Genomic DNA, 24,912 nt, shown 5'->3' with positions numbered 1-24,912 from the left:
TGGCCCCCATACACAAAATGGTTTCTGTATGCCTGGAGTGTATGCATGAGTTCCACCAACAGTGGTCCTAATTGAACCACTGCTGGGATGTGTGTGTGGCAGATCTTCCATTGGTTGGGCAGAGTTTCTGTGCTTACCTGAGTTTTTCCATAAGAGTCCTGCAGCCACTCCCCAGAGATCCTGTGAGGCGCCAAGTATCCTGCAAAGCTGTGAATTCTTTGGAAGACCCGTGGACCGATCCCGAGCCTTGCAACCAACATTTGCTGCAGTCCCGGTGGAGCCCTGTCTGGCTAGTGATCTTAGAAAGACCTTCATCAGTGCTTCGGACTTGTAGCAGCGGTGGGAACAACCATTCTCGACTTCTTCTGGTAACTGAACAAGTTGGATCCTTCAGAAGTGTCCCTCGCCATCCATTGGACTGACCAGCTCCAGTTTGGGCTACCGCAGTAGAAGAGTCGCTGTTCCTTGTTTTGGCTCTGAACTCGAGTGGTCATCGGCTTGTCCTGCAATAGTCCTTCCTGTGAAATATCGGGATCCTGAGTTCGACTAGGGCACGATATAGTGGACCGTCTAACACTGAAATCTGTGTCCCCTACTGTCACTGTGCAACAGTGATCGTCCCTGAAACTGGGGTTCTCTCACCTGATCGACTGTCCTGAAGAGGAATCCATGGGAAGTTCATCCATCAGAAAGGACCTTAATGCAGGTAAGTAATTTTTTCTTTTAGAAGTCACTTTTGGCTGATAATACCCCTATAATCTATTGTATTATAATAAATGTTTCTAATGGTTTGTGTCCTCCCACCTCACAGAATCCTCATCTTTGATATACCCAAAATTAGACAGCGGAGGGCGGTGTGCAGCATGGAGTACTTGTCCCTCGACTGTTACCATGCCCGCATGACGTCAATGATGGTATAAATAGCATGCACTGCGCCCGTTGCCTCAGTTCTGTATTTCCGCATGCACATCCCACTGGCGGACAAGTTCGACTCACCCCAGCGATTCTCTATAATGTTGTTAGGCTGGGGAACACTGCAAAAAGATCAAGACTACAGGAGTAAGCAGTAAACCCAATTGGTAGCAGTCTGTACCACCCAGATTTACCTGGTAGCTGTAGCTGTGGCTGAGCAGTCAGACTTCTCTCAAGAAGAGTAGGGCAGTATATGAGGATACACAATAGGGTCAAAAACACAGTAGCACAAACACTGACCAGAGCTCTGTATCAAAAGTATATAATTATTTATTTAAAACACACTTTAGGAAATACACTAGTACTCTAAATCAAAAGCAAGTTAAAACACAGTCAGGTAAAGTATACACACCTCCCTTGATAACTATTAGACAAGACAGAGTTAAAACACCACTATTTGTTAAAACAGATGTGAGCGTTTAACTAAGATGACACTCCAATAGTTAAGTTAAAGGGAGAGAAATAGGCAGGGCATAAAAATAAAACAGTTCCCAACACTTTTCTAGGTTCAAAGCAAGTAAGTGAAGGCAGTATACACTGTAGAGCCAAAGTTCATAGGCCAGGCCCACTATAAATGGAGCAAAGTAAAATGTGCCCAAGATCATACAGTTTAAAATGCACTAAAAGTCTTTGCAGAATGTTCAAAAGAGGTTGGGGTGGTTCAAGAAATAAAATTAGAAGGTCTGGGGCCAACCCAGTTGGAAAGCCAAGGATTTAAGGGTCACCTTTAGCAAACCGTGGAAAGGGAGGCCAGGCGGAACACAGTACCTTAAAGAGAGAGGAAGCTCCAACGGTGGCAGTTGTTCCTGGCAGTGGATGCAAGTCGGGGTTCCGACCAGGGGAAGAGAAGATCTCGTCGAGGAGGAAACCTGGAGTCGATGCACTGCACAGGGATGAAACCGGCCATGGAGTTTGTCGGTTAAAAGGTGCGTTCCTTTTATTCGCGGTCAAAGTGGTGAAGCTTGGCTATCCGGCCGCCGGGGTGCTTAGCACAGGCGATTCGACCAAGAGACATCTTTGGAAGGCGAAATGGCGAACTGGTTGATCCCACCAGCTCAGAGGGAGAAGACTCTTCCAGCAGAAGATCTCCTCTTGTCGTTGGGAAAGTGGTGAGGTTGTTGCAGCAGGGCTCCACCAGTGGTGTCGTCGTTGCGGATGGCTTCAGCTTCTCCCCTCTTCGGATTCTTAGGTCCTGTGGCGACTTCTGAAGTTCCAGTCCCAAAGGCCGTGCTTTTATGCAGAAAAACCCCCATTCAACAGCCTAGCTGTCACTCACACATGCTAAGTGGTGAGCCGGGCGGCTCACCACTGGGCCAATCAGAATAGAGTGTGACTTGGGTTGCTAAGGCAACGCGGTCCAGGGTGCCACTTCCCCTCCCCACACATCCTGTGGAACCCAGACAGAGTGGCACCATTTGGAGGGCTTCTGTGGAGAAGCCCGCCAAAAAGTGGAACAAAGGACTCGACCTTGGTTAGAGTTACAGAGATGGACACAAACGTCATTTTAGAAAAGATTTCTGGTGAAAAGACCCAACCGGGGATTTAATATTAAATAAATAAACCGGCAGTATCTTTAACATTGCACCAAAAAGTGGTGCGTTTAAAACCAATGGGAAAATCCCATAGGAAATATTCTGGTGGAATATTTCGCGTGGTAACCACTGCCACCAGCCAGAAACTCGACAAGGGAGGGCCACGACAGTGCCCCCTTGAAAACAGACCCAGGGGCAATCTAATTAACCCCTTCCAGTACTTCCACAATATGATGGTTTGTACTGGTTGAGTTCACAATTTTGGACTAGTAAAGTCAATGGTGACTTTACATGCCCTGGGAGACAGTCAGTCCCAGGGTATGGAGTCTATACTGGGGGGTCACTATGACACCCCTGTGTTACTGCACTGAGGGTGCTCTGTAACACATACACTAAAACAGATGATACCCTATGAAGTAAAAAGGCTACCCCATAGCCCATGAACACATACTAAGTCCAAAGACATGCCTCAAATCATGCCTAAGAGTGGGAGGAAAAGAGTCTCAATCTTAGCAGGAGAAAAGAAAAAACCAAAAATACAGCAAAGCTGCTGGGGGACTCACTAGGTTTGGGAAATTAGCCTTATAAGAGAATTCTCCCTAACAAATCTCTATGCCGAAAACAGGCTTTAAGAGATGTGTGGACTGTGACTTGAAGATAGCTATCACAGATCTGCACAGAATGTCTCTGGTGCCTTGGCGAGGAGCATAAAGCCACTGAGTGTGGCTTCTGCCAGTCGATGACCAGCAAGGCCTTAAAAGAGAGAAGTATCCATCCTCCATTCCTTCGAAGAGAAAATCTTCCAAGGGCAGGAGCTCTAGCGTTGACAATTCTCCAGATAGGCCCAAGAACGGCTCCAAACATGGCAAGCAGTCGAGATTTAGGAGTGATTCCCATCACTCTTAGTCTATGTCATCACAAAAGAAATCTAAGAAATGACGCCCTCGTTCCCCGTCTTCCGACTCCTCACCTGACAAGCGTAAGGTACTTTTTCCAATAAAACCGCCTCAGTGTCTGAATGGGAAACGTTCAGTCAAAAAATTGACATACTTTTGAAGGTGGCCCTTCTAGTCCCTCGAAAGAGCCGAAGGAGGTTAGTGATCATACCACGTCTTCCAAGACCGGCAGGGAATCATCAAAGGCTTCGGCCTGCACGGCCAAAAGCCCAAGTCAGAAGACCTCAGGGATGTGTCTCGAGTAGCGTTGACAGTGTCGACCACAGAGACCACATCAAAGCCAGAGTCTTCAGTGACTTCTTAGTCGAAGGGGCCTTCGATGTCGACCTTGGTTACAACTTTGAATGTTGAACCTCAGTCAAAGAAGGATCTTTTCAAATCCTTTGAATCCATATTTGAGGAAATAGATGACATTATACCCTTTGGGTATGAATGTTTTGGAACACCTAATGTTCCAGAAGTATTGATCTCTGGTTGATCTCGAATAGAGGACCTAGCTACTTGCCTGAAGGAAGCCAGTGGTCTAGATAACTCCCCTGAAGTGGAATTCTACATGCCTAATGTGAATGCTCACCCAGGTGTGGCATACAGGTCAGTTAAAAATAAGGTTAGAGTTTTTGGGTTGGGGGCGTCCTGCAAAGAAGGACCTTACAGACCTCCTATATAAAGACCCTCCTAACGAGCCTGTGATTTCTTTCCACACAGCTCTAAAAAACATTTTAGAAAATTGACAAAAACCTGTCACCACTCCTGTGAACAAGGAGTTGCTAAAAAAGTATAGACCCTCATTTATTGACCCTGACGTCCTTTTGAGACACCTACTCCCGAGAGTTTGGTGGTGCAGGCGGCTAATTCCACTACAAAGGCCACAGCTTATCCGACCATCCCACCAGATAGGGACGAAAGGAAATATGATGCATTAGCCAAAACGGTATTTTCGAGGGGATTGTGTCCTCCGATGTATTCCACATCTATGACGGTAATCACCACAGCTGTGATGCCTCGGAAAAGAAATTTGGGGGTAGGCGTCGCGCGTCGATTACGTCGATCTGCTGTCCTCGTGGGCCTCCGTCGAGGGTCGACATCACCGGATGTTATATCTAGGACGCAAGGCACCCGTAGCCTCAGTTCCGTTTTTTCCGCGAATGTGTTCGCCTCAGAATCTCAGCGTGCTCGATTCTTCTCCTGGTGAATCGGTTCTTCTAACTTTGGATAATGTCTTCGTCTTCTTCTACCCTGAGGTCGGGGTTCAAGAACTGCCTGGACTGCGTTTCCAAGATGTCTCTTACGGACCTGCACGATGTCTGCCTTTGGTGCCTAGGCGAGAGCTATGCCACCGACGACTGCCATGAATGGCAGTCTTTGACGTCAAAGGCCTTGCTGGAGCGGAAAAAGAAGTTGTCTGTAAATAGGGTTTCCAAACCACGCAAGTAAAAATCTGCTGGGGTTTCGACCTGACGATTCGAGGGGCGACTCTCCACGGGGGTTTGCAGGGGGGTCTTGTTCTCGGAGTGGGTCCCGCCATGGGTCACTCGCGGAAGTGCGATCAGCGGTCGCCTTCCCCCTTCCTCGTCAGAGGACTCTGCCAGACGGCGGGTAGCTTATCCCAACAAGCATTCATCGCCGGCGGAATGGGACGCATTTCACAAGGAAATGATAGCGATTTTCGAATCGCAAGGCACTGTTCCGTCCGCGCCTTCGAGAGAAGCCGGCAAGGAACGAGGTTGATCGCCATAGCCGTGCCAGGTCCAGGTCCTCGCCACCCTCGAGACCGTCAGAGCCTGCGAGGCCTCCTAAGAAGTCATTGACGCCGTTGGCGCCATGTCCGTTGAGGGACTCTTTCGACGCTCCGGCTTTGAGGAAGTCGTTAACGCCATTGGCCCTGAGGATGTCGAAGCACATGCTCGAAGCCGTTGTCGAAGTTGTCGATGCCGATTCCATCGGCGCCCTCAACGCCATTCGAGGAGAATTTTCCAGAGCTACCCCAGAGAGCAGCGGAACCTCCGAGGAAGGCCCTCAGTAAATCAGTGAGGCCTGTGTTTGAGCCTTTTTCTGTACCCTCGTCCAGGGATTTATTCCAGCCTTTGGATTACATCTCAGAGGTGGAAGAAGGGTCAGATGAGGAGGGGGTTGTACCTCCTGAGGTTCCTGATGACCTGTTGTCTGGTCACAGCCAGGTGGAAAACCTGCGTCAATCCTTGCATGACGCCAGTGGTCTGGACACCTCCCCGGAGGTTGAGTTTGGCAGGCCTGAGCCTGGTACTCATGCTGAGTCCTTGTACAGGTGTCTCATGTCGAGGGTGACTGAGTACTTGGGGTGGTCTGCTCCACCTGTGGATTTTCTGCAGGTTGACCTGACGGATATATTGGACCAAGGTCCACCCACTGACCCGTTGCTGCCATTTCAAATGGCCTTACAAAGAAGGGTGGTGGCGGCTTGGACTGCTCCGGAGAGTCTCCCGCCAGTGAATAAGTTGCTACCAAATAAATACCGTCCAGCCAGTGGCGACGCCTGCTACTTGTCTACACACCCCACTCCGGAGACTTTGGTGGTGCAGGCGGCTACGGCCCCAGAAAAGCAGGCTGCGTACCCTACCTTCCCTCCGGATAGGGACGACAAGCGCTTTGATGGTTGGGCGAAGAAAGCATTTTCATCTGGGGGTATGGCTTTAAAGGCAGCCAACTCTGTTTGTGCCTTGGCAAGATTCACTCACACTCTGTGGAACTGTGTATCTTTGGTGGCAGAACATATTCCCGAAGGGGAGGAACAGGATGGTTTTCTGGCCCTCGTGCAGGATGCCATGTGTGAAACCGTTGAGTCGGGTCTGGACGTGGCAGACTGTGTCAGCAAGTCCATGGCGGCGAGTACCATGATACGCGAGTTTGCGTGGTTGCGGAAGTCGGGGTTTGCTCCTGATGTACAGTCCCGGCTTCTCAACATGCCCTTTTGATGGTGTCCATCTTTTTGGCAGCAAGGCTGACGAGAGCCTGGAGAGGTTGCAGACCTCCAAAGCTGCAGCAAAGTGGGTGAGTGCTGCAGTGCGTCAACCTCCGCCTTTTCGTCCTAGGGGACAGCAATGAAGGGGAGGTTCCTTTAGATACTACTCTTCCTTTGGTAGATAGAGGGGAGCTGCCAGTCAAAGGGGCCAACGTAGGAGTACCAGAGGCGGAAAACAAGGTACTTGAGGTGCCAAAGCCGCTCGGGCAGTTGCCTCTTTGCCCTCAGGCACTGCTGCAGCCGCTTCTGCTCAGTCATGAGGCCATGTCCTATGGTTTGCCGGTTGGGGGAAGGCTAGCGCAGCATCTTGTAGAATGCCGTGCCATTACTTCAGATGTGTGGGTTCTGGAGATTATAGCCCACGGCTATGTCTTCCTTTCCGGCAGAGGCCTCACGACATTCCTCTGGGGAAGCTCTCTTTGAAGAGTCCGGATCCGCTCCTTGTGCAGGAACTCAAATCCCTGCTGGAGAAAGGCGCCATAGAACTGGTGCCTGTAACAGAGAGGAACAAGATATGGTATTCCCCATATTTTTGATCCTGAAAAAGGACGGGGGTGGAGACCCATCATGGACTTGTGTGGTTTGAACAAACTCCTCAGGAAGGACAAGTTCAAGATGGTCACTGTCTCTCAAGTCCTCCAGGCCCTTCAACTTCAGGACTGGTTGGTGTCTCTTGACCTCAAGGATGCTTACTTTCATATGCCGATTCATCCCAAGCACAGGAAGTACCTGAGGTTTGCGGTTGGCGACTCGCATTTTCAGTTTCGGGTCCTGCCGTTCGGATTGACCTCTGCCCCGAGGGTCTTCACCAAGCTAATGGTGGTGGTGGCAGCGTATCTCAGGAAAGGGGGTATTCACGTCTACCCCTACCTGGACAGTTGATCAGGGCGTGCTCTCCAGAGCAAGTCCTGGATCATCTGTCAGTCACTTGCCACTCCCTTTACAGGCTGTGCTTCTCCCTCAACTTAAAGTCCCACTTGACACCTACCCAGCGGCTCCAGTACATCGGAGCAGTGCTCGACACATCCCTGGGGCAGTGTTTGCCTCCCCAGGTGAGGGCTCATCACATTCTGCAGATGGTGGACAAGTTTTAACATGCCCAGAGTCTCCCAGAGTCCGAGTTCTTGAGGTGCTCGGCCTCATGGTATCCTGCATTCTACTGGTGCCAGAGGCCAGGCTGTGGATGAGATCTCTGCAGTGGGCTCTCAAGATGCAGTGGTCGCAGTCCTCCGGCAGGATGTCGGATCCCGTTCAGGTGCCGCCCTCGGTCGCCCAGGATCTTCTGTGGTGGGCCGTCGAAGGCAATCTGATGAAGGGGGCTCCATTTTGGCTACCCTGGCCGGGGGTGACTTTCGTGACGGAAGCATCCCTCACGGGATGGGGAGCTCATGCCAACGAGTTGACAGTCAGCGGTCGTTGGTCTCCAGTCCGGACTCCATATCAATCTGTTGGAGCTGAGGGCCGTCAGGCTAGCCCTGAAGGCTTTTCTGCCATCTGTGCGGGGGAAGAATGTCCTGATTCTGACGGACAATACAGTGGCCATGCACTACCTCAACAAAAAGGTGGATCAGGGTCTCTCCCACTGTGCAGAGAGGCGATGCAGCTCTGGTTCTGGGCCATCCAGCAGGAAATTTCGATCTCGGCAGTTCATCTGGCCGGAGACGAAAACGAGGCTGCGGACGCTCTGATCATGCAGAGCACGGTCTCTCATGAGTGGGAGCTGGCTCAGGAAGTTCTTTTGGATATCTTCGCCCTTTGGGGGACCCCACAAGTGGATCTCTTCGCCATCAGTGTTAACCAGAAGTGCAAAAGATTCTGCTCGCGGGAATTTCCTCCAAGAGGAGCCTTAGGGGACGCGTTTGTAGTGCAGTGGTTCTTCTCACTGCTGTATGCGTTTCCTCCAGTCCCTGTCATTCCGCAAGTGTTGGAGGTTACAGAGGTTCGGTTCCCGAATTATCCTCATTGCTCTGGCATGAGCCAGGAGAGCGTGGTACCCGGACCTTCTCGACATGTCCATCTGCCCTCCACGCCGTTTTCCCTACCGAGACGATCTGCTCTCACGGGAGGGGCGTTGGGTTCTCCATCCAGAGGTCAAGTCTCTCAACCTTCATGCTTGGTTTCTGAAAGGTTGAGGTATAAGGATTGGGACCTCCCTGAAGACGTGATGGAGGTGTTGCTCTCGGCCAGAAGGCCAGCAAAAAAATCCCTGTACCGTTGCCGTTGGAGAAAGTTCTGCGACTGGTGCAGGGTAAATAATGTGGATCCTTTTTCATGTGCCATTCCTGTGTTTTTGTCTTTTTTGCTTTCCTTAGCCCACAAGGGCCTGCAAGTTGGTACCATTAAGGGTTACCTGGCGGCGCTGTCCATATTTAAGCGCTCGTCTGAGGAGTGTTCTTATTTTAAGATTCCTTTGATTTCTCAGTTTCTGAAAGGGCCAACTAATGTGTTTCCTCCGTCACCTTTCCAGGTTCCCGGTTGGGATTTGAACTTAGTTGTAAAGTTCCTGTTGGGAGCTCCGTTTGAGCCCTTACATTCTTGTCCATTGAGACTGTTGTCCTTTAAGACTGTATTTTTAGTTGCGGTTACTTCCGTTCGCAGAGTGAGGGAGTTGCAGGCACTATCCGCCAAGCCACCTTTCACGGTGTTCGTAAGGACAGGGTTGTCCTTAGGGTTCGTCGTCCTTTTCTTCCGAAGGTTGTGTCGGAATTTCATTTGAGCCAGAAGGTAATTCTTCCAGCGTTCTATCCTCCTCCGCATCCTGGTAAGGATGAGGAGAGGCTCTATAGGTTGGATCCTAGGAGAGCTAAGTTTCTATTTCTAGGGGATTGGGTCCTCCGACGTATTCCATATCTATGACCGGTAATGTCCACAGCTGTGTGCTGCTTCGGAAAATCTTCGGCGTCTGCGTCCTGCGTCGATGACGTCCATGCGCCGTCCCCGAGGACCTCCTTCGATGGCCGACGTCGCACGACGCCCGTAGCCTCAGTTATGTTTTTTCCGCGAATGTGTTCGCTTCGTGAATCTCGGTACGCCTCGACTCTTTGGAGTTTGCTGTATTCTTCTCGGTTCGTTGAACCTGTTCGGTTTTTGTGAAAACCTGTTCGTGACGATGTCTACTTCGTCTTCAACCCCGTGTCCGGGCTTCAAGAAATGCGGGGACTGTGGGTCCAAGATGTCGGTCACGGACTCGCATGACGCCTGCCTCTGGTGCCTCGGGGAGGCCCACGATACGGACGACTGTGTCGACTACGGCCAAGGCCTTGCGGGAGCGAAAGAAGAAGCTGTCGGTAGGTCGAGTGTCTAAGCCCCGGAAGTCGAGGTCTATGGGGCTTTCGACGGATGACTCTAGAGGCGACTCTCCGCGTCATCGTCGGAAGTCCAGTGGGTCTCCTTCCAGGAGTCGGTCTCGCCACTCCTCTGCCTCTTCGAGGCATTCCCGGAAGCGCCAGCATCGGTCACCTTCCCCGTCCTCTTCCGAGGACTCCGCCCGTCGGCGGGTCGCTTATCCCACCATGCAAGCGACACCGGAGGAATGGGCTTCCTTCGGGAAGCAGATGTTAGCGATTCTTGAATCGCAGGGCACCGGTCCGTCCGCGCCTCCGAGTGGGGTCGGTCGGCAACGGTCGAGAGACACCGCTCGTACGCCTTCGGGCTCGGGTGGTCGGCATGGCTTGCGGGAAAGGTCCCGCTCGGACAAGGGTAGCCGTTCTCGCCATGCCCGCTCCAGGTCCCGGTCCTTGACGCGCTAGAGACCCCATGATCCTGTGCCGTCTTCGAGGAAGACGTCAACACCTGTGGCGCCGAGGTCGTCGACGATTTCTCTCGAGGCTCCGCCTCCGAGGGGGTCGTCGACGCTGTCAGCGCCTAGGTCGTCGAGAGACACGCTCGGAGCTCCAGCTTCGAGGCCTGTGTCGACGCCGTCGATGCTGGCGGTGCTGCAGCTGAAGTCGACGCCGATTCTCTCGGCGCCGGCGCCGACTCGTTCGGCGCCCTCGCCGCCTTTCGAGGCGGTGGTGTCAGAGGGGCCCCGTGGCACAGGGTTAGCCCCTAGAAAGGCTCTGACTAAGGTCAGGCATAGCTTTGGTCCCCAGGTGTCTTCCTCTCACCGCCTGGAGTACATTTCAGAGGGTGATGAAGGCTCTGATGAAGGCTTGGTTCCGGTACCGGATGAGCTTCTCTCGGGCCATAGCCAGTTTGATGACCTGAGGCAGTCACTGCATGATGCCAGTGGACTGGACACCTCTCCGGAGGTGGAGTTTTGTAGGCTGGAGCCTGGCTCTCATGCCGATTCTTCATACCGGCACCTTATGTCTCAGGTCACCGAGTACTTGGGATGGTCGGCTCCCCCAGGGGAGTTTGTTCAGGAGGATCTCACGGACATCCTTGATCTTGGTCCCCCCACTGACCCAGTACTGCTGTTTAATATGGCTCTGCAGAGAAGGGTGGCGGCGGCTTGGACTGCTCCGGAGAGTCTCCCGGCAGTGGGAAAGTCTTTGTCGCCAAAATACCGTCCAGCCAGTAGCGACCCCTGCTACTTGTCCAGGCACCCCACTCTGGAGAGTTTGGTGGTGCAGGTGGCTACTGCCCCGGCAAAGCAGGCGTCGTATCCTACCATACCTCCGGATAGGGAGGACAAACGTTTTGACGGCTGGGCGAAGAAAGTATTTTCTTCAGGGGGTATGGCGCTTCAGGCCGCCAACTCCATATGTGCCTTGTCTCGTTTCACACACACCCTGTGGAACTGTGTTGCATTAGCGGATGAACAGGATGGTTTCCTTGCTATGGTTCAGGATGGCAAGGATGCCATGTGTGAGGCCCTTCAGTCTGGTTTGGACATGGCAGATTGTGTCGGCCAGTCCATGGCGGCGAGCACTGTAATACGCAGGTTTGTGTGGTTGCGGAAGTCTGGGTTTGCTCCTGATGTGCAGTCCCGGCTCCTCAACATGCCCTTTGACGGTGAACATCTTTTTGGCTGCAAGGCTGACGAGAGCCTTGAGAGGTTGCAGACCTCCAAAGCTGCAGCAAAGTCGTTGGGCGCTGCAGTTCGACAACCTCCGCCTTTCGTCCTAGGGGACAACAATGGAGGGGAGGTTCCTTTCGCTATTACTCGTCCTTCAGTAAAGCAAAAGGAGCTGTCAGTCAAAGAGGCCACCGTAAGAGTGCCAGAGGTGGAAAACAAGGTACTCGAGGTGCCAAGGCCACTTGGGCAGTTGCCTCTTTGCCCTCAGGCAGCGCCGCAGCCGCTACCCCTCAGTCATGAGGCCAGGTCCCATGGTTCGCCGGTTGGGGGAAGGCTGGCGCAGCATCTTGTAGAGTGGCGTGCCATTACTTCAAATGTGTGGGTTCTGGAGATCATAACCCACGGCTATTGTCTTCCTTTTCGGCAGAGGCCTCACGACAATCCACCTGGGAACCTCTGTTTGAAGAGTCCGGATCCGCTCCTTGCGCAAGAAATTCAAGCCCTGCTGGAGAAAGGCGCCATAGAACTGGTGACTGTAGCGGAGAGGAACAAGGGATGGTATTCCCCTTATTTTTTGATTTCGAAGAAAGACTGGGATTGAGACCCATCAAGGACTTGCGCGGTTTGAACAAACTCCTCAGGAAGGACAAGTTCAAGATGGTTACTCTCTCTCAAGTCCTCCAGGCCCTTCAACTTCAGGATTGGTTGGTGTCTCTCGACCTCAAGGACGCTTACTTCCATGCGCCGCTCCATCCCAAGCACAAGAAGTACCTGAGGTTCGCGGTTGGCGACTCGCACTTTCAGTTTAGGGTCCTGCCGTTCGGATTGACCTCAGCCCGAGGGTTTTCACCAAGCTCATGGTGGTGGTGGCACCGCATCTCAGGAAAGGGGGGATTCACGTCTACCCTATCTGGACGATTGCTTGATCAGGGGGAGCTCTCCCAAGCAAGTTCTGGATCATCTGTCCGTCACCTGCCGCTCCCTTCACAAGCTGGGCTTCTCCCTCAATTTAAAGAAGTCCCATTTGACGCCAACACAGCGGCTCCAGTACATCGGAGCAGTGCTCGACACATCCCTAGGGCTGTGTTTTCCTCCCCAGGTGAGGGCTCTTCACATTCAGCAGATGGTGCACAAGTTTCAGCTTGCCCAGACTCTCCCAGCGTCCGAGTTCTTGAGACTGCTTTGCCTCATGGCATCCTGCATTCTTCTGGTGCCAGAGGCCAGCTTGCGGATGAGATCTTTGCAATGGGCACTCAAGCTCCAGTGGTCTCGGTCCTCCGGCAGGTTGTCGGACCCTGTTCAGGTGCCGCCCTCGGTCGCCTAGGACCTTCTGTGGTGGGCCGTCGAAGGCAATCTGATGAAGGGGCCCCATTTTGGCTGCCCTGGCCGGAGGTGACGATCGTGACGGACGCAACCCTCACAGGATGGGGAGCTCATGCCATCGAGTTGACAGTCAGCGGTCGTTGGTCTCCGTCGGAGTCCAGACTCCATATCAATCTGACGGACAACACAGTGGCCATGCACTACCTCAACAAAAAGGGGGGGGCAGGGTCACTTCCTCTGTGCAGGGAGGCGATGCGGCTCTAGTTCTGGGCCATACAGCAGGAAGTTTCGATCTCGGCTGTTCATCTGGCCGGAGACGACAACGAGACGGCGGACGCTCTGAGCAGGCAGAGCGCGATCTCTCACGAGTGGGAGCTGGCTCAGGAGATTCTCCTGGAGATCTTCGCCCTTTGGGGGACCCCTCAAGTGGATCTCTTCGCCTCCAGTGTCAACCGGAAGTGCGAAAAGTTCTGCTCGTGGGAATTTCCTCCAAAAGGAGCCTTAGGAGACGCGTTCGTGATGGAGTGATCATTCCCACTGCGGTACGTGTTTCCTCCAGTCCCCGTCATCCCGCAAGTACTGCGGAGGTTATGGAGGTTCGGTTCCCGGATGATCCTCATTGCTCCGGCGTGGGCCCGGAGGACATGGTACCCGGACCTTCTCGACTTGTCCATCTGCCCTCCACGTCGTCTTCCCTACCAAGACGATCTGCTCTCACGGGAGGGGGGTCAGGTTCTCCATCCAGAGGTCAGAACCCTCAACCTTCACGCTTGGCTTCTGAAAGGTTGAGGTATAAGGACTGGGACCTCCCTGAAGACGTGATGGAGGTGTTGCTCTCGGCCAGGCGGCCGGCAACAAAGTCTCTGTACCGTTGCAGTTGGAGAAAGTTCTGCGACTGGTGCAGAGGTAAGAATGTGGATCCTTTTGAGTGTGACATTCCCATGGTTCTGTCTTTTTTGCTTTCCTTGGCCCACAGGGGCTTGCAAGTGGGGACCATTAAAGGTTACCTGGCGGCGCTGTCCATATTTAAGCGCTCGTCTGAAGAATGTTCCAAATTTTAGATTACTTTAATTTCTCAGTTTTTGGAAGGGCTCACTAATGTGGTCCCTCCGTCACCTTTTCTGGTGCCCGGTTGGGATTTGAACCTTGTTCTTAAGTTTCTTATGGGTGCTCCGTTTGAGCCTTTGCATTCTTGCCCTTTGAGGCTGTTAACTCTGAAAACTGTGTTTTTGGTTGCGGTTACTTCCGCTCGCAGAGTGAGTGAGTTACAGGCACTTTCAGTTAAGCCACCCTTCACTGTGTTTCAGAAGGACAGGGTTGTCCTTGGAGTTCGTCCTTCCTTTCTTCCGAAGGTGGTTTTGGAATTTCATTTGAGCCAGAAGGTTGTTCTTCCGGCCTTCTATCCTCCTCCACATCCTGGTAAGGAAGAGGAGAGTCTCCATAGGCTTGATCCTAGGAGAGCGTTGAGCTTTTATATTTCGCGCATGTCCCGGGTCAGAGTGGACGATCAACTTTTCATTGGTTACGCTGGAAAGCGTTTAGGACAAGCTTTGACAAAACAGACTTTGTCTCGTTGGATTATTTTAGCTATCTCTGAGTGTTACCGCTTGGCGGGTAAGGATCCTCCGGCTGGCTTGCGGGCCCATTCTACCAGGGGAGTGGCTGCGTCTACTGCCCTGCAGAGGGGTGTTCCTATTCGTCACATCTGTGATGCAGCCACCTGGGCTTCAGTACATACTTTTGTACGTCACTACTCCCTCGATTCCATCCGATCCATCCGAAGGCAGGATCTGGCCTTTGGCAAGGCAGTCCTTTATTCCACAATTTGATTGGGAATGCTAAATTTGTGTTCTAAATTCTTTTTCCACCTCCTTGCTTGGTACTGCTTTGGGAGTCTGTCATAGATATGGAATACGTCGGAGGACCCAATCCCCTCGAAGAACAAGTTACTTTCTTACCTCGTAACGTTCTTTCAATGGGATGGTCCAACGATGTATTCCATATCCCTCCCTCCCTACCTTACCCGCTGCAGAATTTCTTTTGCGATTGCAGCTTGCGTTCCGCAAGGCCTTGTGTGTCTGACTGGCAAAGAACTGGTGTCACACATTCTGGGGGAAAAAACTACAACTGAGGCTAAGGGCGTCGTGCATCCTACTTATCACATCGGGTGACGTTGGCCCGTTGGATCATCTTGACAATCTCTGAATGCTACCGTCTTGTGGGTAAGGACCCTCTGGTGGGCTTACGGGCTCATTCTACTAGGGGTGTGGCTGCCTCCACTGCTCTGCAGAGGGGTGTTCCCATTCGTAATATTTGTGAAGCAGCGACATGTGCCTCTGTCCATACTTTTGTCAGACACTATTCCCTGGATTCCATCCATGGGCAAGATTTAGCCTTTGGTAAGGCGGTCCTCTATTCTGCAATTTGATTGGGCATTCTAAAATTCGAAATTCTTTTCCCTTCTCCATACGTTGGTAGTGCTTTGGGAGTCATGGATGTGGAATACGTCGGAGGACACAATCCCTTTGAAGAACACGTTACTTTCTTACCTGGTAACTTTCTTTCGATGGGATGTTCCTCCAACGTATTCCACATCGCACCCTCCCAGCCTGCCCTTCTACAGAATTTCTTATGCGATTGCAGCTTATGTTTCCGCAAGGCTTTCTGTAGTCATACTGGCAGAAGATTGGTGCCACACGTTCTGGGAAAAAACTACAACTGAGGCTGGAGGCGTTGTGAGGCCTAGTTATAACATTCAGTGACGTCGGCTCTCGACAGAGGCCCTCGAGATATGCATGTTCTGACTGCTGATGAAAATGTTACAAGTATCGTTGGCATCATTGACAAGCTATTAGCTGCTTGGGCAGCAGATTGCCCCTGGGGTAAGGTCATTGTAGCAGGAGATTTTAATATCCCCACTCTCGGTTCTCATCCATTGATTTCTTCCATTCTAGAATCCAACACAATATACGATGAGATAGATGTTGGGCACACTCTTCATAGTTAGATATGGGGTAGGTTTGTTAATTCTCATGATTTAGTTTGTTTGAAAAACAAAGATCCCCCTTCCTTGCCCTTGTACAACTTGGACAAACGGATCTGTATCCTTCTGTTTGCACTTTGTATTCGTTGACCATGAGTTATGGTCTAGCTGTAGTCCACCCTCAGTTGGGCACAAAAAGTAGATATCGCTAGTAACCTGACGTCTATGGAAGGTAAGCTCTCGATTAATACTTAGGGCAATCGTATTATGTGGAGCGTGAAGAATATCAAAAGATTGACCAGTTTTATTTCTTCCCATGCATGGTCCGTCTCTATTTGGCTGGAGAAGTATATTTGACATTTTTGTTTATTTATGAAGCTGCTAGGTAAAGAACTGTCTGTTCCCCAAATCGGGTATGGGCATTTGTGCCCGGGCCCACCCCCATGATGCAGTAATACAAAGCAAGAAAAGGGACTACCGCCGAGCTAAAGCATTGGTCAACAACAATTCCTCTTTGTCCCTCATTGAAAAAGAAAGCCAGCTGAGCAATCTTTCTACCATCTATACAAATTGGCTTAAAACACACAATTCACTAATTAAATGCTGATTGGATTTTCTTATTCAAGCTACTACATAGTATTGATAATAAAAAATGTTGGTCATTAATTAGGAAATTCACCACGGACCAATTTCAGCGGGAAGACAATGTTATTTGTGAAATGGCGTGGGTCAAAGTGATTAGTGCCCTCTACGTTGACTCCTCTTCTGCCCTTTTCCCCATTCCCATTTGGTCTTCTGAGCACATTGGCGACTTGACCATTGATATCCTTGATATTCAGCTCATCATAAAGGGACTTAAGAATTCCAGGGCCTCAGGCCCTGACAGAATCGCAAATGCAGTGATCAAGGTCTAGTATCCTGGTGCAACTTTTTGATAAAGTCTTGAAGACAAGTACCATCCCTTCTAGCTGACGAGTGTTAGGGAGAATTCTCATTTATCGCTAATTTCCCTCAGCTAGTGAGTCCCCCAGCAGCTTTTCTGGACTTCTGGAGTTTATTTTTTTTCCACCTGGTAAGAGTGAGAGCTTTCCCCACCACTCTTACCTGTGTTTTGCTATGTGTTTCCATCTGTTTTTGTGATTGTGGACTCTGAAATACACCACTTCAGTAGCCCCCTTCTTTTTGTGTGTGTCGCAGCACCTTCAGTGCCGTAGCACAGGCTTGTCTTTGAGACTTCCCTCGACTCCATTTCTGAGGTGACTACTGTCCCCCAGAAAAGGGTAAAGTTACCATTAACTGTACGTAGTCAATCTACCACAGATCCAGTACACCCCATCTTCCATGGAGTACTGGAAAGGGTTAACTCGTATCCCTTTTTATCTGTACCTCCTAGAGCATTGTTTCGCTCTTTTAACATTTAGACTTGGCTGGTGGCAGTGGTATCTACCCTAACTTTTCTACAGCGATTTATATTAGTTAAACGTGGTACTGTTCTTGGCTATTATATTAGCCTCGAACATAAACCTGCTTGACCAAATCGTCTTTCTTTTGGCTCCGGTTGGGTTTATTCGCCATTTCTTTTTGTTAAAGTCCTTCTTGTGTTTTACTTTGCGCGGCATACTAGGTTCGCCTTCTTTGTTCACTGTCTTTTGGCGGGCTTCTGCCCAGAAGCCCTCCTCAAGGCGCCTGGGTGTCTAGGTGGGCTGAATGTGAGGGAGGGATGTAGTCACCCCCTGCAGAGGGTATCCTAGGAAACCCAAGTCGCACTTTGTCATGATTGGCCAGGGTAGTTGTCCGGGCTGGACAACCCCCCTGCTGGGTGATTGTCAGCCAGGCTGCGTGAATGGGGTTTTTTCACATGAAAGGCAGGTCTCTTGGGCTAGAAGTCAGAGAGTCGCCACTGGAACTACAAGGAACCGAAGAGAAGCGGAGAGAACGATGGCTGCTGCAACTACCCCGTCCTGGTGAAGCCCTGCTGCAGTCCTGAGCCATCTGCCCTTCAACGACTCAGAGAAGATCCAGTCCGGAGTCTTCTTCTCTTGAGCTTGGTGGGGATAACCAGCTCATCTTCTACAGCCAGAGGATCCTCTTCCGTGGTCCGGATAGCCACCTGAAGAGCCTCTCCTGTTTTTAAGGAGCGCACCTTTTATTCCATGTCGCTGCTGCCGGCCTCATTCCTGTGTGGTGCAGACCCCCTTCAGACGTCCTCCTTCTCGACGAAGTTCCAGGAATCGGGGGTCTGCGGGAAACCAACAGGTACAACTGCCAGGGCACCCGCTGCACCATTGGAACAAGGTACTGTGCTCTGTTGAGGAAACTGGGTGAATCCCTTTTTCTTCATTTCCAAGGCTTGACCTTGTCTTTCCTCCTTCTTATAACTTTTGCTTCCGAACATTGACAATATCAAAGTACTTTTGGCTCTGTTGAATCGTGAACTGTTAGACCGTGGGATCTTCGGCAACTGGCCCCGGTGTCCTTCGACCCTGGCTCCGGCCCTTTGACTTTTGAACTCCTGTCTCCGAGTGTTTCTAGATTCTGCCTGCCTAACCAAAATATTGCCTGTGATTTTTGCCTCCAACTCCCTCTGGGTAGCTCAGGTGCTAAGTGTGTTTTTACTCCGGTAGCATTTCATGTCACGGATATGCGTTTGTTTAGTAGACCGAACTGTCAAAAAGTGATCGCAATCGTATTCGCGGTAGCGTGTTTTGTGCCCAACACCGGTTCATTCAAACACAGGGTACTTACCCTGAGACTTACTGAGCAAAGTGAATTGGTTAATTGTAGTATATTTAACGTGTGGTTTTTATTGAAGTTTAATAGAAGTGTTGTGTTTATAACGAATGGTTAAAAAATAAATGTACTTATATTTTTCTACCTGAAACCTTGAGTCAGTGTTTGCTTGAGTCACAGTAATTGTGGTCCCTTTGTGTAATCACTGCTACTGCTCATATACTCTTGAGATAGGCCTGGCTGCTCCGCCACTGCTACCACTATGACATAGTAGTACAGGCTTGTACCAAAGGTAAAACTTGTATCACCACCTGTAGTCTTAATTGTGTCTAGTGGTCCCTAAAGGCACTGCACAGGATTCTGCCTAACAACACGCATCTATTTTAGTTATGGTGTTCAAGAAAGGGGATAGAAACAACCATGACAACTAAAGCCTCCTTGCAATGCTAGACAGCAGTTCAAAAATCCTTTCAACAATATTATTGAAAAAGGGTATTATCTGGGCTGAAAGCAAGGGTCTCTTACATAAGCTTCAAACCGGTTTTCGTAAGGCACATTCTATGTTGCATTACATATGTGCACTACAAACTATTTTAGCAAGGGTCGCAAATAACAAGAATACAAATGTGTTCTTGTGCTTTGTCGACTTTGCTAAGGCATTCAATTCAATCCTAGGAGCTTGCTTATGGGGAAAACTATATTCTTGGGGCATCGATTCCCAATTGTTATATTTTCTCATGGCCCTATACACTGACACCGCTGTCATGGTACGTGTTAATCAGGATAGCCAATTAACCCAAGTTATGTCTACTAATCGTGGTCTGAAGCAGGGCTACCTTCTTGCTCCCCTGTTTTTTAATTTGTACATCTCAGACATGGCCCTGGGTATCAGTTCAGGATTGGGGGTGGACCAGTCCCTTGGTTATGTTATGCGAATGATACTGTACTATTGGACAACACCCCGATTGGCATTCAGCGCTCGATCGTTACCTTGGTATTATATGCAAAGCAAAATAATCTAAGCATTAAGCTCAGTAAAACTTAAATAGTTAGGTCAGGTTCTAAATCTAAAAAAAACTTTGTCTGGAAAATTGCTGGTACAGCAGTAGAAGGTGTAGAGAGCAATACGTATCTTGGGGTGTCCACCCATTCATGCCCTGGATGTAGATATTATGGCGATGTATGCCCAAGGTTCTTAAAAACAAAATGTGCAATAATGGGGGCAATCATTTTCTATAATATTTCCATTTATAGAACTAGTATAATACCTCCTACTATACTAACTAATAAACAAACCTGGTGTCTTATATGGCATCACTCTTGTACCTGAGTCTAGTATGAAGTGGCTAGAGGTCTTGGAGGGAAAGATTTTGAGATCTATAATCGGTGTGCCCTACTCGGCCTTGAGGCTAGAGTTTGGACTACCGTCTCTGCGGTGCATTCAGCTTCTCCAGCGTTGTAGATTTGTCCTAGCGCTGCATATTGCACTGTCACAGCCCGATTGTCTTTTGGGCTTAATTGCTAAACATCACAAGCATTTTAGTACAAATACATATTTGTCTGATCTTCACGCCACTCTTTTGAAGCAGTTAGTAAATATAGGATTAACCATGGTAGACTTAGTTGACTCTACTAATGTGATCAGCTTATTAAAGAGTTGTACTAGTGTTCGGGATGTTGACACAAGTCTGTGCTTCCTACACTGAAAAAATAAGAATTCAAACGTTTTCTGCATAAGGCTTTTGCCCTGATGCACCTTGCTCATATCTAGTTAATCTTGTAGTACGCAATTGAAAAGATTCATTGCTTACTTAAGATTCAATATACTACCCACTAGGGAACATGTTGGCAGGTGGGCGGGAACCTTTTATAAGGATAGAACATGGCGTTTATGTAACACCGCCATCGAAACCATGTTCTCACGAGTTGCCTGGAGCTAATAAGCGGGATATTCTCACTATTCATTTCACATTGAATTTATTGAATCTAACCAAATTTGTATTAGTATTTATTGTGCCAACTCAATTGTAGTGACTGCTTCGACTTTCTATATTTGCTGGGAGGCTCTTCGTGCATTATCATTGAGTTGATATGAATTGTATGATTTTTGTGGTGTTTTTACTTTGATTGTTTGCTACCGCACACATTTTTTTAGACTGTTTAATCAACTCTTAATTCTGCTGAATCAACTTCTGTATCTTTTGTATCCAGGCACAATGTGTTTTCTTTCTCATTTTATAATTAATATGTTTATTATGTGCTGAAGGTTTCTCAATGTTTAACCAAATGCACAATAAAAAAAAAATGTAAGCAAGCTTAGACATTTTGTATTCTCAAAAGTCCATATTGAGGTTAAACACCCATCTGATTTCATTTGTCTTAACGTTTAGTTTTGCAAACTATCAAATGTTCACATTACTCCAATAGCTTGTAAGAGTGAGTATTTCAACTTGTATGTCCTTTCTTTTTTTCAGCTCTTACAGTACTGCTGAAAGACCCCATCCCTGCTGTCCGGATCAAAGCAGCAGAGACATTAGGCCGGCTGGTCAAGTTCACATAATCATTGATATCACATGTCTGGAGCTACTGTGTATTTATTGTGCCCCTGCAAATTCTGAAGATCGGACATTCAGAATGATCACTGAGATGCCACACAGCACTGCCACTGCGTTGAGTAGGCCTGAGATGGCACCAGTAATTTCTGCTTGTACAAAAAGTAATCTTGGAATCGTGCTCATTCGAAACAGGAGCCTCAAAAAGGACCATTCTGTTCCCAGGGTAGAGGGTTGTGTTCTCAGGCACCCAATACTATTGTTGGAGCCTCCCTTGCAGAGCACACTTGTCACTATTAGATGTATTTTAATGTCAATGTGAAGCGCTACGATTTTATATTGCAAAGGCTAAACCAGAAGGAATCATTGTTGCTTATCTGTATTGTTAACGAACATTGTTGTCAGCAGATTTTTGTTGTCTATGTAAGAAAATCAACTACTCCTATAGTACCAGATGTTATAAGGAGATGATCAAGGCGAGAACCGAGAACACATTACCAGCAGCTGTTTTATATCTGCATCACACAAATTGATATAATAGGCTTTTTGTGAGGGTTTCCAGCATTCTGTTTATGTGCAACGTGTTCTCTACATGCTCAGAGTATTAGGAATATAATCACATGTTGAAATCGTATCCCAAGCCATCAATAGTTGAGCATTAACTTCAACATCATAACAGCTGTTAGGGAAGCATTGACTCTGAAGGAGTGATACTTGTCATGGTGTAGTGCCTGCTTTCATGAACTAGCTTGCTCAACACCATTTGATCTTTGCTGCTACCTCTAATGTGATCTACCTGAATACCACCCATACCTTGTGACCTCCTGCTTCCACAGCCTGTCATTGCTACTGTCTCTTTCAGATGCCAATGAAATTGCAGGTCTCCTTTCGTTCTGCGCTCTGAGGGGAAATGCAAATTAGTCCTCTTAATTTCTTGCCATTGTAAGGGACCATATTCTCTTTGTTTTGATTTTTGTGCTATTTGGTGGTGAATGGGATGATTTGCTGTCCTGAAGGGAAGGGTGGTTAGATGTCCAATGATGCAAGGCTGTTTACTGAGGATTTTGTGAATGCAAAAAAGATTCTTCACACACAGTTCTTGGATTATGGGATTCTTTGCAAGATTTTGTGATTAATACTTTTTCTATGCCATTTTCAAAACCTTATTTTTTCTCAGATGAAATGGTTGTGTATATAATAAAAGATGGTGCATATTTTTTAAATAAAATCAAATTTGTGCTCATGTTAAATGTATTACTCATGTCATTGTTTTTTTTTTTTCCTATGTGGTTTTGCTGCCTTGGGAGGATCAGTTTGCACAGCCTTGTGAACGTTTTGTGGAGGGGAAAATGCATGTCACAAGTCTCTATATACCCAGGAATTTGCAATTTTTAAACTGAAGGAAGTGTTTTTACCTGATGCTGTGCCTAAAGCACAAGTCAATTTTGTGTTTCCACAGGTTGCAGTAGATGTTATTTTGGTGTTTTGGCAGATATTTAAGAAACTGTTTTTTGAGTTCACTAGTAAACATGAAATATTTCAGTTTTCCAGCCAGCAGTATGATCTTATCTGCTACAATCTGTTTCTAGAATATTGGATCATCCATATATTCATATTCTTAGAAACCAATGGGATTATTTGAAGAATAATGGTAACTTTCTGGGTTAGACCCCAGTAAGTAAGAGGGCTTGTGGAGGCTCAGTTTTAGCTATGTCCACCAAAGCAGGGTAAATGAGTTTGGTAGAGAGAGTGAACAATGATACATCTACACTGTGTTCCTGAGGTTCCTCAAGTCTGGCTCTGCCACCCTCCAAGCTGCAGAGGTCACCAACCTCCTAACACACACTCCTGGTCATATACTGTAATCCTGGTTCATTCTTTGACTGCCCTCACACAAGAGACTCTATCATGCCTTGCATTTTAGTTCTAGGACAAATCAAATATAGATGAGAAATCCTTGGAAGGAAATAATCCATTAAAAATATCCACTTGCATATCATTCTCCCAGCGCAACTGCTCTTCAGAAAATGTTCCACTACCAGGGGGCAGGAGGGGTGTGGCTCCAGGTTGGCTCTAGCCAATGCCTCTATGCACTTCACACCGGACATGTTGGTGCTAGTATATATAGAGGCACCGTGCCACATGTTAAGATGGTTTTCTGAATTCTGACCTGGTGGGCAGAGGTTCAGAAGGCCAGCCTAGTTTCTTGGAACAGGGTAACCTTCTGGACAAGCCATACCAATCAATGTTCCATTGGCGGCGGTCAAGACTAGGTGTCGGGAGGGGTGAGGGTGACTGAGAGACCTCAATGAGCACACAGAGTAAAGGACACTTAATAAATCACTCCCAGTCAGGTTTATATATAATAATAATAATAATAATATATATTAAAAATACAAATACATTTATTTCAAGGCCTTTGAGTTTCAACACACAAATAAAATCACAGTAATACTTCTAAACCAACACAATCCTATCAATATACATATTAACAAGACCAATGGGGTCTAAAGGGTTAATGCACGAAATGGGTCCACAACCTAAAAGGGGAAGGAAGCAGGCAGTGCAAATAGTCTTTAGTCCCTTCTGCATAAAACACAATCCTAACTGAAAGGCAGTCCAATCCCTAAGAAGAATGGAGCCTATTGCTCAAATGTACTTGCAATGCTGGCGCACGTGGTAATGCAGATGGCCAAACGTGGTCTCTTAAAGGGTCTGTAGCAGCTCAGGAAGGTGGGTGAGGTGATGCAGAATAAGTTCCCACTATTAGTGGAGGGTCTCCCCAACAGGGCAGAGCAGGTTCCAGAGTTCGGAAATAGTTCGCTAGTTTGCACTAGCAATGGAAAGGAAGGGGCCCTCAGGGGCCACTTGTGTGTAAAAATGGAATGGATGTGCTAGCGGCCACCTGTTATGGTTGCAATTACCGACCCCCGGGCGCACTCCAGACCAAACTTCAGCAGTCGAGTCCACTTCGGTTGCAGGTTCAAATGCGGCAATCTCGCGGCTTTGTGGCTTTCAGCGACAAAGTTACACTGTTGATTCCCAAACGGGACAGTGGTGATTTCTCCGCTCCTGTTGGACGGATCAGGCCAGTTCCGCTGTAGCAGGCTTCAGGGCACAGAGGAGCACAGCTGCAATGGGTTTGCAAAGTTCGTCACCGCGGCTGGGCGATACGGTAAACGCCTGTAACTCTGGTTTGGATACTTTCTCTTTACTCCAGACCTGGGAACGCCAAGTGTACGAAATTCGGTGTGATTGCCGTGAACACAGAGCTTGCCATGTACCAAGTTTCGAGGGCCTCCTCAAAACAGCGGCAGTGACAGAGCAAAGGTCCTGTGTAAGCTGGTCAGCCCACTGGTTGGCCCAGGGACACTTCGGAGAAGGCTTACTTGCAGGTTTTGATGAAGGTGCCCTGAATAGTTGGTCCCACTATTCCAATGGGTCGAAGCATTTTCGCAGACCTTCTAGGACGGCCAGATGCAGAGGGGTCCAGTGGGATGACAGCGGGCTCAGGGTGCCAAACCTTCCAGCGGGTCACCAGCTGTTCCTCGACTCAGCTTCTTAGTTTCAGGATACTTGGATCCTATCCTTTGTTCAGTGAGAACTCCAGAGATTGACATGGTATGGGTGTTTGGAACCTTCTTTTATCCAAAATCTCCTTCTCTCCAAAACGAAGAGGACCCAATGGGAGATCTGCTCACATACAGGCATACCATACGTGGACCAAACATGGTGGTTCCAGGCATTCACAGCACACCAGTGGCGTTTCATGGGAGAATGCATGCCCAAATAAGGACTGATCCGGGTCGGTTTGACCTGGGGAAGGTGAAGGGTGCAAGATGGCCAAAAGAACATGACAAAGAACCTTGTTGCATGGCCATTTTGGAGCCAGACCACCTTTCGTGC

The 24,912-nt window shown here is 48.8% G+C and overlaps 1 protein-coding gene across 2 annotated transcripts in view; it reads left to right on the top strand.

Annotated features, from left to right (window-relative positions):
- The window catches only part of MROH1 (maestro heat like repeat family member 1), a 2,813,132-nt gene extending 2,790,872 nt beyond the window's left edge, over positions 1–22,260 (top strand). For both annotated transcript variants that reach the window (XM_069621886.1, XM_069621885.1), the window contains one exon: positions 20,929–22,260. In XM_069621886.1, the coding sequence (XP_069477987.1) occupies positions 20,929–21,014 (86 nt within the window). In that variant the 3' untranslated portion in view covers positions 21,015–22,260. The remainder of the gene's footprint in view (positions 1–20,928) is intronic.
- The last annotated feature ends 2,652 nt before the right edge of the window (positions 22,261–24,912 follow it).

This window comes from Ambystoma mexicanum, chromosome 5q, assembly GCF_040938575.1.
Source record: "Ambystoma mexicanum isolate Mex_15411 chromosome 5q, UKY_AmexF1_1, whole genome shotgun sequence".
NCBI lineage: Eukaryota > Metazoa > Chordata > Amphibia > Caudata > Ambystomatidae > Ambystoma > Ambystoma mexicanum.
This window is presented reverse-complemented; position numbering and strand designations above follow the sequence as displayed.